This window comes from Bombus terrestris, chromosome 15 (genome assembly GCF_910591885.1).
Source record: "Bombus terrestris chromosome 15, iyBomTerr1.2, whole genome shotgun sequence".
Classification (NCBI taxonomy): Eukaryota; Metazoa; Arthropoda; class Insecta; order Hymenoptera; family Apidae; genus Bombus; species Bombus terrestris.
Genome location: NC_063283.1, coordinates 11,323,738 through 11,343,451, shown reverse-complemented (window position 1 = coordinate 11,343,451; position 19,714 = coordinate 11,323,738). Strand labels below are relative to the sequence as shown.

The window sequence follows — 19,714 nt, the reverse complement described above, 5'->3', positions numbered from 1 at the left end:
TTTCCATGTTGGTGGTTAGAGAAGGATGTCACGTAACTTGAGGGTTGGATAAAATAAGATAGCTGAGTCGTAACATAACTATTAATTTAGTCGTATGATAGATAGTCGTAACACAACTATTAATTTTAGTTAAACTTTGTTGCGAATTCAACAATCACAACGGAATACACACTGAATTTTTTTTTATTTATTTATTTTTATTCACAATTTGTCCAATTTGGACATTTGGTCGAATTTTTTAGCGGTATTATTGTCATGTGGGTGACTACCCCCAGCGGGGTATCATCCTCGCGTTTGCTAGGTTATATCCTTAGTGAGGTCTGCTGGGTGTTTCCTTTTTAGCCTTCTTTCCATATTTAAGGTGTTTATCGTTTCCGCTGCTAGCCGATGGTTGCTATTCTTGCCTTATATCTTACCGTATAGCTGCTGATTGCTTCCTTGACCGTTGGGATTCCCAGATCCCTTCGTATGTCCTCATTTCTAACGTACCATGGGGCGTTTACTATCGTTCTAAAAATTTTAGCTTGCATTGTCTCTATTTTGTATATATGGCTCATTGCTGCTGTCCCCCATAGTGGTAATTTCGTACGTCCAGATTGGTTTTATGATCGTTTTGTATATTTTTAATTTATTTTCTATGCATAATTTGTATTTTCGACTTGTTAGCCTATGCATTTGTCTCCTTTGTCTATGTGTTTAGTCCCCTTGTTTGTTTGTGTTTAGTCCCCTTGTAACTGCAAAATTGAGTAGGTCGGTTTTTTTGTTCAGGCCTTCGGCCAGTATGTCGGTCTACCTGTGGATAATATATTGAGGTTATTGTTTCTAATGTATTTTTGCAGGGTTCTACCTCGAGGTGTAGTAATTCTTGATTCCCATAGCGTGTGCTTTGAGTTGTAGTCTCCCGCTGCGATGTACTTGTCCCCTAGGTCCTGGAAGTATTCTTCCCACATTTGTGATGTTATTTTGTGTCGCGGAGGCACATATACTGCTGACAACTGGAAGTAGTTGCTGCTAGTTTCAACTGTAACGGTGGTTGCTTGCATATATTCCTTATTAACTTGGCTGTGTAAATGATGTTTGATATCGTTTCTTATTATCATTGCGGTCCCTTCGTACGCTTTTCCTGAGGGGTGTTTGGTATCATATATGGTGTAGCTTTCATGTATTTTCATGTAGCTTTTTGGAGTGAAGTGTGTTTCTGAGACAAGTAGTATGTCAATATTGTTGTTATGCAGGAATGTTTTAGTTTCAAGGGCCCGTTGTTGTAGGCCGTTTGAATTCCAGGCTGCTATTTTCAACGTGCCTGTTTTTATTTTTTGCTTAGCATGTTTGTAAGCAGTTGTAGCATGACTGTGATTTGTTGCGTTTGCTGCCTGAGAACTGCATTTTGTTCGCTTATCATTTTAGTTAGCATTTCGGTGCTTTGATGGATTGTTTGAGAAGTTCCTTGATTTCTGTAGTGTCGTTGCTAATGTTGTTGTGATATTGGTTGTTAGAGGGTGGCGATTCGCTGATTATTTGCGCGTAGCTTCGGCTACCAAAGGTGTTGTTGTTACTGTGGTTAGTGTTCATTGCATGCTGTGAATTTAGTGTTGTCTCAGATTTTGTGCTGTCCTGTTGCGCTTGTAAGTTATTGTATGTCCTGTTTCGTAGCGGCGGAACCAGTTTACATTGTAATTGTTTCCTGACTTTATAACTGGCTCAGTGGTTTCCGTTACAGTTATAGCATCTAACTTCTTCTATTTTTCCTGTGAATGGGCAGTGTATTGTTAAATGGTTTTTTGCGCATTTAACACATGCCGGGCTACTGTTACAATAATTTTTTATGTGGCTGTATTGTTGGCACCGCATGCATTGTGGTATATCCTTTTTGTAGCATGATGGTTGCACTGCTACTATTGTGTTTAGAATATTTTGATTTCGTAACTTTCTTTGTTATTGGTTCTGGGTTCAAGTTCCATTAAGAACCATTAATGGTAGCGGTTCCTTTGTATCGTATCTTGTTATATTGTTTATTGATCTTGTTTGATGGCCAATTTTTGCTAGTTCGTCGCTTAATTTTTTTGTGTTGGTTTTTGGAGACAAACCTCTTATTACTATTTTGTAGCTCCTTTCAGCTTTGAGCTGATACGTGTGGTATATGGCATTTTTTTCCTTTAATGCTTTTATCACTTTCCTATAAATTTCTGGCGCGTTTGTTTGGATTTTTACTTGTTCTAATTTTGTTTGTTTTATTGTATAGTTATCCTTCCGGACTATATTGTTTAGTAGGTTAATAAGCGGGTCTATTATTTGGGCCTCAACAAATATTGGTGGTGGTTTTGCAATGTAAGTTGAATGAGTTGTGGTTTTTCACTTGTCGGATCAGCGTCTATTGCTTCCGTTAGTGAGCCGAAGGAGTTTCTTAATGGTAATTCTTGCAGCCATCGCTGCTTTTCCGTGTCTAGGTTTCCTGTGGCGCTTGTGCCTGGAGTTATTTTACGTTTTTTGTTGGAAGTTACCACCTCCCAGCTTTCATCCTAGTGAGTTAGTTCGTTGTTGATTTTATTTTCCTCATTATTTTTTGATGTTTCCATCTCTATTTCATTTATAGCTGAGCACTCCTGATCTTCGTTTAGTGATTGTCTTAGATTTGTTGTATTTGTAGCTCTGTTTATGTAGTATGATTCATCTTTTGCTATTATTTTTATTGGTGGAATTTGCTGTTGCATTTTCCACCATTTGGCGATGGGCGTTGTCGTTAGTCACTTTATTTTCACCGATTGACGCACTTTCACTGGAGCACTGTTTCACACGTTCGTTTAGCTCGGTTGCTCGGGCAGAACTGTATGATAGTGGATGGGGCAAGGCGAAGGAATGATTTAAAGAGCGTGTAGAGAAGGTTGCCGGTGCTGGTGCTGGTGTGTACGATAAAGATTAATCGAGGCGGGTCCCGGATTCGAACTGTTCGAAGGAGCCGCAAACCAATCGAATCCCTTCTTTTGTTCCGTGAGAGGAGAGGTAATCTGTCACCGTGGGATGATTCACTCTGGCGCGAAGATAAATCGCTCGAGACAACTTTTTTGAGTAGAAGGAAAATGACAAAGGAGCAAATTTATTATTATAGAAATTATATTTATTATTATAAAAATTGTATCGCTTTGTCTAAAAATTATTCTCGTTGTCTACGCATTACAGATTTAACGATAAATCATCGCTATTTTCAGATTTGATCAGGTGTAGAAAACTGTCGTAAAAAAATGGAACATTGGATGCGCATCTTCTTCTGTAATAATATGTATCGTATAGCAATTATGGAAAGAATTTTAGGACAGAACGGAACAAATTCTTAAAAATTCTTTAAATTCTACAAATTCTAAAGTGAAATGATTCAATATTATTATCCAATCTCAGAATGCAAAACAGGTAATATCGATGTCTCGCTCACCTCGCTGATTTCGGTAATTTTTTAATATTTTGTCGGGGTATGATTCTATGCAAACTTTCTCCTATACGTACGACCCCCATCCCTGGGCCAGTTTTCCAGATATTCCACCGTTAAATTTTGCCTACAAGTGTGCATCCGTGACAGCGTACACGATAATATTGTAAAAAGTAACGCGCGCACTTTCCACAAAACTAAGATTCGGTTATATGTGTGATGATAGTGGGACATTTCGAGATCGTAATACAATTATATATATCTGAATGTCGGCCGAACGGGGAGCGCTTGTTTTCGATACACGGTCGTTTACGCGCTCGATGAATTTCCTCATTTGCGTTTGCCCCGAAAGAGAGCGACGTGCGTTCATATCGACGAGAAATCGATTCGGCTGACTCGGAATTCGTCCTTTTGCCGCTTTTGTCGTTTTTGTTGCATCGTTGGTCGGTCGCTTCGTTGAGAGCAAAACAAGGTCGCGGGTTTAGGAATAGGGGGTGGGGGGAAATGGGATAAAATGGGAACAGAGAATGAAATATAGAAGCGAGCAGGGCAAAATTGTTAAAACAAAATATTGGAACACTAAAGAAAAGAAGGGCATAAAAGGACGGATCGTAAATGAAAGATTGGACGAATGAAAATGAGAGTTTAACGATAACGATTTGAAAAGGTAAATCATTAAAGGTTAATGTTATGTTGTGTTAATACGATGTTTTATTTGCAGCGTCTTTCTTTTTAGAGTCAATTTACGTTATTGGATTTACATCTTTTAATATTTTAATTACGATGCAGTGTTTCAAGGAGTTTCGGTTGATATATTTTTCGCCGTTGTTTTCTCTTGTTGTATTTCTCTTTTTACATGAAACGAGTTATAAGGTTGCATGCACTCGTGAAGTGTACATACAAGTTTCATTATCTTGGCTATTAATGGAAACGATCCAATTCTGCAGATACATCGATATTATATAGAGTCTCGTGCAGAAAATGAAAGCGAAATCTTCAATTAGAAGTCGAATCGACGATACGAATAAACAGATTGAGTGTTCGAATGTCATCCAAACGTATGACTGATGAGTTACATAAGTGGAGTTTAAATCACGATAGTGATTTACAGCAACGATCAAGTGAAATTAGTGGGAGGGTAATCAAATACAAAAAAAGATGGTGGAAATTATCAGGATGACGCAATATTTTCCAAGAATGTTACAATTGTTTGCAATTTTAAAATGTCTAAACCACTTATAACGATATGTTCCTGCATATTTCTCGCCGCGAAAGTTTCCTTCCGCGTGCTAGTCCTAAACTTTCGACGGTTCGCGGGGAAACGCGATCTCGAAGAAGCGCGCCGATGGCAGTCGTAAATTCCCGTTACGATTTAACTAATCGACGCCACGAATTGTTCGATCCCTTATTTCGGTCCAGATAATAAGGGTGGTCGAATGAATATAACGCTGATATTAACAGGTTAATATCTATTTTTAACGCTCCAACAACTTCAATGAGATACAAGGTTACGTAAGTGGAATGACAAACTACGAATGAGTACGACCTGAGACTCACTTCGTGTTGGCGACTATGATAATGTATCTTCTGTCGATTGACTGTCTTCGACTTGGAGATTCTGATGACTTGACTTCTGACTCCTGCTGTTCCTTGAACTGTGTTTTAACTTGAGTTGATGTTAACTGACTTGGACTATTACTGTGGACGTCTAGAGCAAAAGTTGACTGTTCTGCAGTCGTGAGAACAAGTATAGAGATGAAGTGACTGCTCTGTAGTTAGGAGAATAAGTAAAGTTCGTTCTTGTGTGATTACGGAGGAAAGCTCGGTATGGGTGTCTTTGTTGTATGAAGAAAGCGGATTCGTTGCTCACACTTTTCATTAGGAAAGTGAAGATAACGATCCGCGATGCCCATTGGCTATGACCAACGTTAGGAATGAAGATAGAAGGAAGAAACCTCCTACCAACGTGGCTCATTGGCGACATTGTTTATGGGAAAACCCGCTTTTCCGTTAGACAAATATCCGCTTTCTCCGTAATTTGTAAGAACGTGCAATAAACCTAAGGACTGTTCTAAGGACCAGCCGTAAACTGAAAATACTTGCAGGATTAAAGGTTCCTGCCAGCTAATAAGAGCCAGATATGATGGGGCCTTAGGTTTATTGAGGGTCTGTATAATGGCGCTTGAGCCTTGACGGTCAGACAATGAAGGACGTCGCGCGGACCATCTCACGCGACGTAACAAGTCCTCATATCTACCTTGATCCCTTCCTTGTCACGGTGCATAACTTAGCAAGACATTATACTTCAGAGGATATTACACGTTTGAAAGAGACTGTCGACTAAAAAGCTCCGTTAAAAGGCACATCGAATCCGTCGCTTTTCAGCTGAAATATCCGTTCCCCAGCCTCTTCAAACGATATACGTACATATATGTACATATCCTGCACGTTTGTGCATTTTCAACGAGAGACGAGTTCGTAAATTCTTTCCGATGTTTCTTCCATTCGCTCGCTGTTCGGCGACTCAATTGACGAAACGAGAAACGTGGCTCTTTGAGGCTGCATTATTTAACGATGAAACCAAGCGATCCTCCGATCTTTGACGCTAGGCCGTTAGCCGAAAGACTAGCCACGAGTAAGAAGGGGCGAATAAGCGGCTATTCAACCGCCTTTTACGTAAAAATCTATTTTTATTCGTTGTCTCGTTCCGTTTCTTTCTTTCTATAGAATAAAATTTGATAAAATGGAGAAAAGAATTATATTATCGAGTCGCCGATAATTAAAATTATGTACGAATACGATTAAGGATTAAGGAAATTGAATCTAAGTGTAAAAGCTTATGTGGTATCTGATGCTAGATATCATTACCATATTGTACTATCGGAAAAAGGATAGGATTAGGATAATTTAGATTTGTAAAATTCTCCTAATACTATTTATTTAAGATAAATAAAAATAACAGAGATTAATTGGACAGAGAACGATAAATGTTCAACTTGAACTAAACGCAAAAATCTTATTCTACTCAAATCACTCTCGCAACTCTATAACTCTAGTCTTCGGCTTCTGCACTCGCACGCTCTCGCTTCTCAACTCACACTGTGCACCTTTTGCATTCGTTCTCGCCGGCGTCTCAACTAACACTCCCTTTAGCGTCTCTTTGTCTTTTCTCGTCCTATCGGACACGTGTCCCGAAACGCCCGTGGCCAGGGTCACGCAGGCCCTTTCCACGAAACTATCCACTTGAAAGGACCGACGACACATTGATGTACCCGACGATGCCGCGGCTCTCGCGACATTGTTTACGGTTCGGCCGATATCTTAGGCCTTTTGTCCACGATACTACAATATACACGTGTGTGTAACTGTATTTTTATTTCGATTATGTTTCATAATGTCTTCTGTACTGCTTTCTGTTACAGCTCGCATGGAGGAAGAAAGGGGTGCATCGAATGCTCAAATTCTTTGGTCAGCTTGCCAAGCCTTAGCTCGAGCTGTTAAATCAGCACCAGCAGGTGCGCCCGTAGAGGAAGTCATTAGGCCTCTGGAACCGGAAATCAAGGCCGTCAGCAAGGCAGCACGTAAGCACTCCAATATATTTTCAAATAATCTACGTTCCTTCCTTTGATGCCAACAAAAGCTATCAAGTTTTATAATATTTATAATAATAACGTTGTTTTACCTCTGTCGCGATTGTGATCTGATATTAGTATACTTCGAATGGATTAAAATGGAATTCCTTTGTGTAAATTCGATCAATCGCGGGGAGACGCAATCGCGAGGAAACACGTCAACGGGAGTCGTAAATTCCCGTTACGATTATAATAATCGACGCCGCGAATAGATCGATCCCCTGATTTCCGTTAAGACAATAGGGGTGGTTGAAATGATATAACTCCGTGATTAACAGTGTTATAACTTATATATTTTCTAACAACTTCGTATAATCACACACACTAGTAACGTCGCTGAGTATGGGGATTGCCTTGATCTTGTTCAGATTCTGACTGCCAATCTGATAGATGAAGGCTCTCGGGTCGTAGTAGACGTAGCGATTTATCAGATCCGACTTTGACTGAATCGAATCAACAGAATAGACGTCGACTGCTTGACCTCGACCGTCTGACTTGACTGAATGACTTGAACTGACTGACTGGAAAAGACTGACTAATTGACTGGAATAGACTGACTGTGAGAGCTATGGGAACTCTAGGCACCGTGAGAGCCGTAGGAACTCTCCGTCGGAGCTAGAGAAACTCTCTAGTCGGAGCTATAGGAAACTCTAGGCACCGTGAGAGCCGTAGGAACTCTGAGAGCCGTTAGAACTGTATGAACTCTCCGTCGGAGCTAGAGAAACTCTGATGTTCGTTCTGGTGTGAGTACGGAGGAAAGCTCGGTATGGGTGTTCCCTTTGAACGAAGAACGCGGATTCGTTGCTTACATTTTTAGTTAGGAAAGTGAGGGCAATGATCCCCGATGCCGATTGGTTATGACCAATGTTAGGAAGGAAGATAGGAGGAAGAAGCCTCCTACCAACGTGGGTCCTAGGCGACATTGTTTATGGGAAAACTCAGATTTTCCGTTAGGTAGATCTCCGCTTTTTTCGTTAGGCCACTACCCGCTTTCTCCGTAATTCTTAAGAGCGCCTAATAAACCCAAGGACCCTTCTAAAAAAACCAGCTGAAAACACTTCTAGAATTAGAAAGTCTTCTCAGGCAAACAGTTTGACTTAAACCATGTGTGCGAACAATGCAGTTAGGATTTCAACTTTATGGTGGGTCCTTGGGCCTATGGAGGGTTCGAAGGACGGCACGTAGACCGTTGGCTGTCGAGCCGCGCGGGATGGAGTGCAGATATGTTGCGCGGCAGAATACATTGAATTAGAATACTGAAACGTGACGCAATTTGTGGTTTCGTGGGACTAGAGGACGGTTCGTAGCCGATGATGTTAGCAAACCGGTTATCCCGATCTGCAATGAACAAGAGAATTCCACACAAAGGTCATGCTTTTTAGTCAGAAAGAAGTCATGAAGGAAGATTACAACTAACGACAGAACCAATCTCAAAATTTTAAGATATTATAGAAATAATTTTATAATTTTACACTTGGGTAGAATTTGATAATTACCTACCTAACAACTTGTTTGTTGATCTAATCACCGTTTTCTTTCGTAAAAATGGTAAAAATCCCAACGATTAGTGATCTTCTACGTTCTATATGACTATGATATATTGTGATTCGTTCGTTTCTCTTGAGTAAGCAGAATTAGTACCGCCGTACATAGCCCTGCTATGCTTAAGAGTTTTCGCCCCTTCAACATGAATATTTTTTTTTTTTATTGTTTATTTAAATTACAATCAATTCTCGCGTTGAGAATTTTCAGCAATTTTTCTGGCGTGGCACAGTAACATGGCTAATATTTATAATAAGTTAATACATATTATAGATAAGTATAATGTGTGAGTAAGTATTATAAATAAGTAAATATTACATTATTAAATAACTAATTGAATCTGTCGTTTAGGTCTAGCGGGTAGTGTCTCTTCAGCCTGCGAATGTGGTCCGTCGTTTCAAGTAGTCCAGTGATTAGGGGGTTTCGGTGTTTGTTGACTCTTTTGCTATATCTGCAGCTATATTTTGCTATTTCCTCTTTGACTGTGGGTATCTTGAGGTCATGGTGGATTGTTTCGTTGGTAACATCCAGGGTGCATTTAATAGGGATCTTAGCGTTTTCGATTGGAAGCATTGGAGTATTTCAATGATGGAGTTACTTGCTGTTCCCCATAGTTGGATTCCATAGGTCCAGGCAGGTTTTATTACGGCCTTAGAGGGTTATTTTGTTCTGTATGTTTAGTTCAGAGCGTCGGCCCGTGAGCCAATAGAATTTTCTTAGTTTTTCCTTTAGTTGCTTTGTTTTTTCTGAGATATGCTTTTTCCAAATTAGCCTCCTGTCCAGGGTCATGCCCAGGTATCTTACGGAGTCCTTGCTTGGGATTATTGTGCTGTTAATGGTGACCTGGGGGCAGGTTTGTTTTCGGAGCGTGAAGGTTACATGAGAGGATTTTTTTCGTTTATTTTGAAGCCCCATTTTTGGAACTACTTTTCCATGGCGTCGAGACTTCGCTGGAGAGTGGCTGAGGCAATTGCCGGGTCTGCGTGGGTAGCTAATAGTGCTGTGTCGTCGGCAAATGTTGCTATTGTTACCTCGTTTGATATGGGTAAGTCGGCAGTGTAGATGGAGAATAGTAGGGGTCCGAGGACACTACCTTGTGGTATGCCGGATTCTATTGGGAATGTTGCGGAAGTGGCATCTAGACATTTAACTATGAATTGTCTGTTGGTTAGGTAGGATTTTAGGATGGAGTAGTATGGGTGGGGTAGGATTTTTTTAAGCTTGTAGAGTAGCCCTTCATGCCATACTTTATCGAATGCCTGTTGGATGTCTAGGAATACCGCTGAGCAGTATTTTTTCTTTTCAAGGGTTTGGCTGATCATGTGGATTATGCGGTGGATTTGCTCTACTGTTGAGTGTTGTTTTCGGAAGCCAAATTGGTGATCTGGGAGTGTTTTCAATTCTTCTAGGAGTGGAACGAGACGATTCGTGAGCATTCTCTCGAATAGTTTAGACAGGGTAGGTAAAAGACTGATTGGGCGATAGGAGCTGGTTTCATATATTGGTTTACCGGGTTTGGGGATGAGGGTGATTAGTGAGATTTTCCACGCCTTGGGAAAGTGTTCAAGGCGGAGGATGGCGTTAAAGATTGATGCGATGAGTGCAATACCTTTTATGGGAAGTTCCTTGATTGCTTTATTTCCTATTAGGTCGTGACCTGCTGCTTTCTTGGGGTTTAGGCGACTGATTGCTTCTATGATCTCTGCAGAAGTGAAGGGTTGAATAGGAGGGGACATTTGGAAGGGAGTATGCAGGTATTCGGTGACATCCGCTGCAGCTATGGAGGAATGGGGTTGGAATACTTCAGACAAGTGTTTGGCAAATAGGTTGGCTTTTTCTATAGGGCTACGCGCCCATCCACCCTGCGGACGGCGGATTGGAGGTATTATTTGTGGGGGGCGCGTGAGTTTCCTGGAGGCTTTCCATAGTGAGTAGTTAGAGTCGGCTGTGGGGGACAGGCTGGCGAGATATTTGTGAAAACGGTCATTATTGTAGTTTTTTATGGTTTTGGATAGTTTTCTAGTTGCGTTGTTTAGTTTCCGTTTGTCCTCCGGTGTTCTATGGGTCTGCCATATCCTTCTTAGTCTACGTTTTTCTGCTATTTTTTTTAATATGTACTGGGGGTATTCGTGATTGCTGATGGACGTTATTGCCGGTGTGGATAGGCGGATAGCGTTTATTATGCTCGTGTTTAGGTATTCCGTGGCTACTTCGATTTCTTCATTGGTTTTTAGTGAGGTTGAGGCTGAAGTTGTGTGGGTAAAGACTTCTCTAAAGAGCTGCCAGTTGGTGTGTTGGTTATGAATGGAGCCATTAGGTGTATTCTCGATGATAGTTGAACTGACTGTTACTATCACGGGGGAGTGATCAGAGGAGAGATCAGCCGAGGAATTGATTTGGACGTGTCTTGACGAGATATTTTTAGTTATGAGGAAATCAAGGAGATCGGGTATTTTGTTTGTGTCGGTGGGCCAGTGTGTGGGTTCGTATGTGGTAAGGTAGTTGAGGTTGTTGGTTATTATGCTGTTGAGGAGGTTTTTGCCTCTTACTGTAATCAGTCTGCTACCCCATTGGGTAGCATTGTAGTGTTTAGCATTGTAGTCTCCTCCGGCTATGAATCTATTGCCCAGGGTGTCCAGGAAGTAGTCGAAGTCTTCTTTGGCGATGGAGTGTCTGGGAGGGCAGTATACAGCTGAAGTGGTGATTGTACCGTGACAGTCTTCTATTGCTACGTTTGTTGCTTGGAGGTAGTCTTTCTGGAATGGTGGAAGTTCGTAGTGCTTTATGTTTGACTTGATTATGATTCCGGTGCCGCCGTGGGCCTTTCCGCTGGGGTGTTGGGTATGGTAGAACTTGTATCCGTTTATGTTCAGGTAGTTTTTGTCGGTGAAGTGAGTTTCAGATATGAGCATTATGTCGATTAGCTGGTGTTTTAGGAAGAGTTCTAGCTCAAGTTTGCGTTGCGCTAGACCGTTGGCATTCCACAGAGCTATGCGTCTTGGTTTTATTTTGTGTCGGGGCGTATTAATTTATCCATGATGAGTGTTAATAGCGATAGCAAATTGTTTATTTGCTCTGATTGTTTCTCTATTAGCTTTTCAAGTCTAGAGACGTTGTCTGTGTTAGGTGAGGTGGGGGCACTATTTTGGGGAGGATCCCTGTGGCTATTTGGTGTATTTTGAGTGCCTTGTACCGCTTGGGCATAGGAGTTTGAGGGGGTGGTGAGTTTGATAGGGCTGGGTGTTTGGTTGGTTGGGGGGATTGGGGTAAAAGTGAATTTCGGCGAGCTGGGTGTTTGGTAATTTACCTCTTTTGTTCTAAGTTTGGGATACTTGTTTGAGTACAGGGTTTTATAGGCTGAGCAGCCTTTGTAGTTGGCAGGATGGTCACCTTGACAGTGGATGCACTTCGCTGGGGTTTCCGGTGATTTCCTGCATTGGTCGGTGGGGTGTGTTCCTGCACATTTGACGCAGCGGAAGGTGTGGTTGCAGTATTTCTGCGTGTGCCCGTATCTTTGGCACCTTTTGCATTGGACTATCTCCTTTTTGATTTGCGGTGGTTCGAATTTTACAATGATGTTCATTAGGCGACTGATATTGTAGATTTCCTTGTTGTTAGGTTTCTGTTTTAAATCGATGAAAAATAGGGATAGCGGGTCTTTTGTGACTCTATGCCTTATGTTGCTGACATTGGTGACTTCGTGGCCGAGTTTCGATAGTTCTATTTTTAGCTCGTCGATGTCTGCACCACCGGAAAGGCCTTTCTTCTTTGAGTTGATAGGTATGGAAGTTGACGTTCAGGGCCCTAAGTATCTTGGTAAGCTTCCTGTAGGCTTCTGGGTTCGTCGGCAGGATTTTGACTTTGTTGTTGGTTATCTTCAAGTTGTAGTCCTCCTTGGAGATATCTCTCTCTCTCTCTCTAAGGACTTGATCATTGTTTGGATGTCGATGACATCATCAACAAATATTGGCGGTGGAGGGGGGGGTTCTCTGTGCGTGATGGTTTGATGGCGGATCTGCGATTTCCATGGCGTCGTTTGAGGATTCCAATACTGCGAACCTGTTGTGAGTGTTAATTTGTATTGATGGCTGTTCGTTCGAGTTTGTTTTTGATGTTTCAATTTTGCGTTTTTTCGACTTATTGGCGTCGTTGGCACGGGGGGATCTGCTGCACTTTTGTCACGGAGGGGGTAGCGCGGGGTAGTTGTGTGTTTGTTCAGGAGAGCCTGGTCGTGAATGCTGGGCCATCATCATAGTCGTGGGGCTATGAGGCAAAATTCGGGTTGGGGTTAGGTGCGTGGGATTTTCTTCTCCCTGACGGATAGGAAACACTTGGGAGGATAGGAGCACGCTGTGTTCACTTTCGACGGTTGGGTGACACGTGTTGCTTTCGAACTTCACTGAGCACTAGAGACACGTCTGCACGCTTCGGCACTCAACAGCGAACTGAACATGAATATGTAAACGCGAAAAAGAAAACACGTTCCCTTGTGAATCGTGAGTGGAGAATTTCGTAAAAAACAGAGTTGATCAGTTTGTCTCTCAATGGCTTCAAAGAACAATTACCACTGTTTTCCAGGTAACAATTACCATTGTTTTCTGTTTTTTCTTTTTTTTTTTCATCGCAGTGCCGATATTACGGCGCAAGTATCGCCACCGAACGAATAAATTTTCTGACCATTTGTCACGCATTCTCCATGTGCCGAACAAAATTTCGCAAAATTTCGTAATATGCAAAGTAATGTATGTCGGTACAAGCACGGCATCTGGTGTAATGTGATTTGTTAAAGAGGAATCGGGTTAGGGGAGTGAGTGTGTCAACGTTGTCCGATGTTAATTAATTTTCCACTGGAAATTTCAGTTTGAAATATCGGTGAAATAAGGGTGGTAATTTCGCGCTCTTTTAACAGTTACACCCCCTTTCTCACCCTGCGCGCATTTAATTTCTGTTAATTATGCAAATAAACTGGCTTATTTTCTCTTTAAAACTCGATAATTTTAAAAAATCTTCTATTCCGAAGAGAAGCATAGAGGAACTATTGTTAGTTCTTCTATGATGTGTTGACTGCTACCATAGATCTACATGTTTCACCTGTAACCTGTAGTATTCAGCCTTTATAAAATATCATGTTACAACGAAAGAGATTTACGTTTCATAATGTTCTCCAGTTATTCGCGTTATTTGCAGTTTTTCGATTGACGATATGTATTTCGCTTTAATAATTCCAACATTTACAATCGCCTCACGTCATCACACCTCTAACGACAACCTTATAGCTGCTTTCAGTTTTAATTTCATTTTAATTGCCCGAGTTACTTTTGCTTGATTCAAGTTTAGCTGTTTAACGCTATAGTTGTGAATTCCTGCAATGTCATTTACAAGTTGCCTTAATTGTTCTATTATCTGTTCGTGAATATAGGCAGGAGGCGACCTAGCGATTTTAGTTGTGATTATGAGTTTTAATTCCGTAGTCATTTTCTCTGAGAGCGAGTTTTCCCTCTCTTAACGCCGTTAGCCGCCTTTCCTAAACACATCCGACTTCTCTCGCCAATACTAACGCAGTGTGTTAACTTGACACGACACGTCTATTCGAGTCTTCACTGCTCAAAGAGTGGTTGAAAATATCAATTTCTAGAACATATCCAAAAATCATGCAATAAGTTGCAGGGACTCCTGCTAGGACAGCCGAGGAGGACGGACGTGTCTAGACGGTCGTCCTCTCCAGGTATAAGTGAATAGTGAAAAAGTGCTTCAAAGTAATAGTGCTGCAAAGTGATAGTGAGGAGGAAATAAAATAGCAATGCAGATACCAACTATAAACATAGCAACAAAAGGAGAAACATATTATATAAAAAACAAACAAATTAACATGGAGACAGAAGAAACAAAAGAGCATCGGGGACAGGAAGATAGCAATTCAGAATATGAAAGATACTACCAGGACGAAAGCTGGAAGCTAGCGAAGGCTAGCAAAAAACGCAAAACAACTACAGACATAAGTGCCATAGGAAACCCAGCTACAGAAAAGCAGCGATGGCTGCAAGAATTACCATTAAGTAACTCCTTCAGCTCACTAACGGAAGAAATAGACGCTGACCCCATAAATAAAACCACTATCCAAACAAATCATATTACAAAACCATCACCAATCTTTGTTGAGGCCCAAATAATAGACCCGCTCATCGATTTACTAAATAATCTAGATGAGAAAAACAGCTACACAATAAAGCAAACAAAATTGGAACAAGTAAAAATACAAACAAACACCCCAGAAACATTTAGAAAAGTTATAAAAGCATTAAAAGAAAAAAATGCTATTTACCACACGTATCAGCTTAAAACTGAAAGGAGCTATAAAATTGTCATAAGAGGATTGCATCCTAAAACGAACATACATAAACTAAGCGATGAGTTAGCTAAAATTGGTCATCAAACAAGAACAATAAACAATATAATAAGATTCGACACAAAGCAACCATTACCACTATTCTTAATAGAACTGGAACCCAGAAACAATAACAAGGAAATATATGATATCAAACAAATACGAAACACAATAGTAACAGTCGAACCACCACGACACAAAAAAGATATATCTCAATGCATGCGGTGTCAACAATACGGACACACTAAAAATTATTGCAACAGAAGCCCAGCTTGCGTCAAGTGCGCAAAAAATCACTTAACTATACACTGCCCATATTCTGGAAAAATAGAAAAAGTTAAATGCTACAACTGTAACGGAAACCACCCAGCCAGCTATAAAGGATGTGAAGTAAGAAAACAATTACAACGTAAACTGTTCCCGCCCCTACGAAGCAGGACAATCACTAACACACAAGCCCAACAGGACAGCACAAAACCCGAGATAATACCAAATACAGAGCACGCAACAAACACCAAACCCAACAGCACCAACACCATTGGTAGTCTAAGCTACGCTCAAGTAACCAGTCAATCGACACACACAGACAACCAATACCACAACAATAGTAACAACGACACTGCAGAAATCAAAGAACTGCTCAAACAATCCATAAAGAACACCGAAATGCTAACCAGAATGATAAGCGAACAAAACGCAGTACTCAAACAGCAAACCCAACAAATCACAGTCATGCTACAACTAATTACAAACGTGCTAAGCAAAAAATAAAAACGGACACTCTAAAAATAGCAGCCTGGAACTCAAACGGCCTACAACAACGGGCCCTCGAAATTAAAACATTCATATACAATAATAATATAGACATACTACTTGTCTCAGAAACACACTTCACTACAAAAAGCTACTTGAAAATACCATACTACACCATATATGATACCAAACACCCCTCAGGAAAAGCTCACGGAGGGACAGCAGTGATAGTTAGAAACGATATCAAACATTATCTACACAGCCAAGTTAACAAAGAATATTTACAAGCAACCACTGTTACAGTTCAAACTAGCAGCAACTACTTCCAGTTGTCAGCAGTATATGTGCCTCCGCGACACAAAATAACAACACAAATGTGGGAAGAATACTTCCAGGACCTAGGGGACAAGTATATCGCAGCGGGAGACTACAACTCAAAGCACACGCTATGGGCGTCAAGAAACATTACACCTCGAGGTAGAACACTGGAAAAATACATTAGAAATAATAACCTCAATATATTATCCACAGGAACACCGACACATTGGCCGATTGACCTGAACAAAAAACCAGATCTTCTGGACTTTGCAGTTACAAGGGGACTAAACACAAATAAACTAAAAATAACACCCAACCTCGAGCTCAGCTCCGATCATACACCCATAATAATTGAATACAGAAACAAACCAATACACTATAGCAAACCAGAAACACTATGCAATAAAACCACCAAATGGCATAGAAATAATAGAAAGCAAAATAAACTGCAACATCCCGTTAAAAACTCCTGAACACATAGAACAGGCAGTAGCAACATTGACAGCAACTATTCAAGAAGCAGCAAGGACAACCACTACACCCGAACCAACCAGCAGACAAACAATAACAATCCCGCAAGAAATACTCGACAAAATCAAAGAAAAAAGAAAAGCAAAAGCAAAATGGCAAAAATACAGAACCCGAGAAAACAAAAAACACTTAAACAAACTTGCAAAGGAAATAAAAAACAAAATAAAGGAGCACAGCGATAATGAATTCGCAAAGTTCATAGGGACACTCTCCACACACGAGAACACCAACTATTCACTATGGAAAGCCACGAAAAAAATAAGGAAGCCGATAATACCCGTCCCGGCAATCAGAAAAGCAGATAACACATGGGCAAGAAGCAACGAAGAACAAGCTGAAGAATTCTCCAACCACCTCTGCAACACATTCACACCACACATTATCAACAACAGCAACCTCAAAAGTCATACGGAGGAGAATCCACAAACCACTACTACCACAGCCGACAAGGAATACACCATACCTAAAACATCGGCACAAGAAATTAGAAACATAATTGATAAAACAAAAAACAACAAAGCGCCAGGAATCGACCTAATCAATGGTAAAATCTTGAAAAACCTTCCGCCAAAAGCAATAAGACTAATGACAATAATATTCAATGCAATTCTAAGAATTCAATACTTCCCCAAACCATGGAAATTAGCACAGATCAAAATGTTACATAAACCAGGCAAAGACCCGCACCAAACTGCATCTTACAGACCAATATCACTGCTTCCAGTATTTTCCAAAATACTGGAAAAAATAATATATTGCCGGATAAAAACAATAATAGAGACAAAAAAAACTAATACCGGATCACCAATTTGGTTTCAGAATCAAACACTCCACGATAGAGCAAATGCACAGGCTTATAAACGAAATAATAGTAGCACTGGAAAACAAGGAATACTGCACAGCCCTCTTTATAGACATAGAGAAAGCATTCGATAAAATTAACTATGAAAGTCTACTACAAACAATTAGGAAACAATTCCCGGAGCAAATACATCACTTAATAAAATCCTACCTAAGCAGCAGAACCTTCGTAATAAAAATCAAGGACACACATTCTCAAGTTAAAGACATCAAGGCCGGGGTACCACAAGGAAGCGTCCTAGGCCCAATACTATACACATTATACACGGCGAACATACCAACAACTACCAACAGCACAGTATTGACATTCGCGGACGACACAGCTATACTAGTCAGGCATACTAACCCAGAAACTGCAGTCAAAATACTACAAGAACATATCATAAAAATAGAAAACTGGCTACAAGAAAAACAAATAAAAGCAAACCCCAATAAATGCAACCATATTACATTCACGCTACGAAAAAAGATACCACCAAACATCCTATTGAACGGCACGCATATAACGCAAACAAAGCATGTCAAATACCTAGGACTCCACTTAGATCAAAAACTCACCTGGAAACTACACATCAAATCAATAGTAGAAGAAATACAGAAAACAGGGAGACAAATGCATTGGCTAACAAGCCGAAAATCCAAATTAAGCATAGAAAATAAATTAAAAATATATATAACGATCATAAAACCAATCTGGACGTACGGAATACCATTATGGGGGACGGTAGCAATGAGCCATATAAACAAAATAGAGGTAATACAAGCTAAAATCCTTAGAACAATAGTAAACGGACCTTGGTACATCAGAAACGAAGACATACGGAGGGACCTGGGAATGCCAACGGTCAAGGAAGAAATTAGCAGATACTCCGAGAAATACAAATCAAGAATAGCAACACACACAAACCGGCTAGCTGCGGAAACATACAAAACCATAAATATGGACAGAAGACTAAAAAGGAAGCACCCAGCAGACCTTATAAAGGACATAACCTAACAAACACGAGGATGGTACCCGGCTGGGGGTAGCCACCAACATGCTAATTTAACCGTTAAAAAAATTCCACCAAATGTCCAAATTGGACAAATTGTGAATTTTAATAAATAAATAAAAAAAAAAGTTGCAGATGACGTAGCCTTCCGCAGTTTTACCAATTGATCTGTGCATTAGTCTCATATACAGGGTGGTTGGTAACTGGTGGTACAAGCGGAAAGGGCGTGATTCTACGCGAAAAAAGAAGTCGAAAGTATAGAATAAAAATTTTTCGTTTGAGGCTTTGTTTTCGAAAAAATCGACTTTGAATTTTCGTTCGATACGCGTGCACTTTATCACGTCTCGTTATAACGGATCTCACTGTAGATCGTTGTCTCGATGGATATTAGCTTTTACCGTAACAGAAAATTAGGAATACATAATGAAATAATATGAAGTAATCATAAAGTTTATTATTACAAAAATTGCTGAAAATGTTGCTCATTCTGCCGAACACATACTTCTGCTCTTCTAATTAAATTTCTAAGTCGATTTTCTCGAAAACAAAGCCTCAAACGAAAAATTTTTATTCTATATTTTCGACTTCTTTTTTCGCGTAGAATCATCCCCTTTCCGCTTGTACCACCAGTTACCAACCACCATGTATAATAATGACACTCGATCTGTTCTTTCATAGAACGATAACGTAACAACGAACGAACGAACGAAGACAAAAGATAATAGAAAGAACACGAGATGTAGGAAATATTAAACAAATAATTTCTCGTATAAAATTCGAAATATTAATCGCATTGATTAACGATCGATTGTTTTTTCAGTTTTCAGAAACAAATGTATTATTTGCGAAAAATTCGTTAATAGGTTTGTTTATTCTGTTCTGTTCTGCCAGCCAAGGAGGATCCTTTGGTGCAAGCAGCGATTCAAGGCATTCCAGAGGAGGCTGCGAAGAGGGGAGTGTTCCCAGAAGACGTGCTTCGTGCAAGGTTCCTCAAGGTAATTTCACATTGCCTTTTGTTATTATTGCGTCAAAATTTCAAGTCCTACGAATATGTTAAAAATACAGCTATCTGTAGAAGCACCCAAAAATGTTTCCTACGCTTTATTCAATCCTTGTAAACTCTTTACCACTTGTTTTTCCTGAGTTGAAAACTATATAATAAATTTGAAAAATACAAGACATTGCATAAACTCTGAGAACATATTTGGCCGTCGCGTTTTGCAATTTTGTAACATCTTTTGCAACATCGCTTGTTATGCTGCCCGCTGGTTGTTACCGC

The 19,714-nt window shown here is 40.2% G+C and overlaps 1 protein-coding gene across 9 annotated transcripts in view; it reads left to right on the top strand.

Annotated features, from left to right (window-relative positions):
• Nucleotides 1-19,714, top strand: part of LOC100643595 (MICOS complex subunit Mic60) — a 115,638-nt gene that overhangs the window by 12,938 nt on the left and 82,986 nt on the right. For all 9 annotated transcript variants that reach the window (XM_020867041.2, XM_012316917.3, XM_012316916.3 and 6 more), the window contains 2 exons: nucleotides 6,844-7,002; nucleotides 19,327-19,430. In XM_020867041.2, the coding sequence (XP_020722700.2) occupies nucleotides 6,844-7,002; nucleotides 19,327-19,430 (263 nt within the window). The remainder of the gene's footprint in view (nucleotides 1-6,843; nucleotides 7,003-19,326; nucleotides 19,431-19,714) is intronic.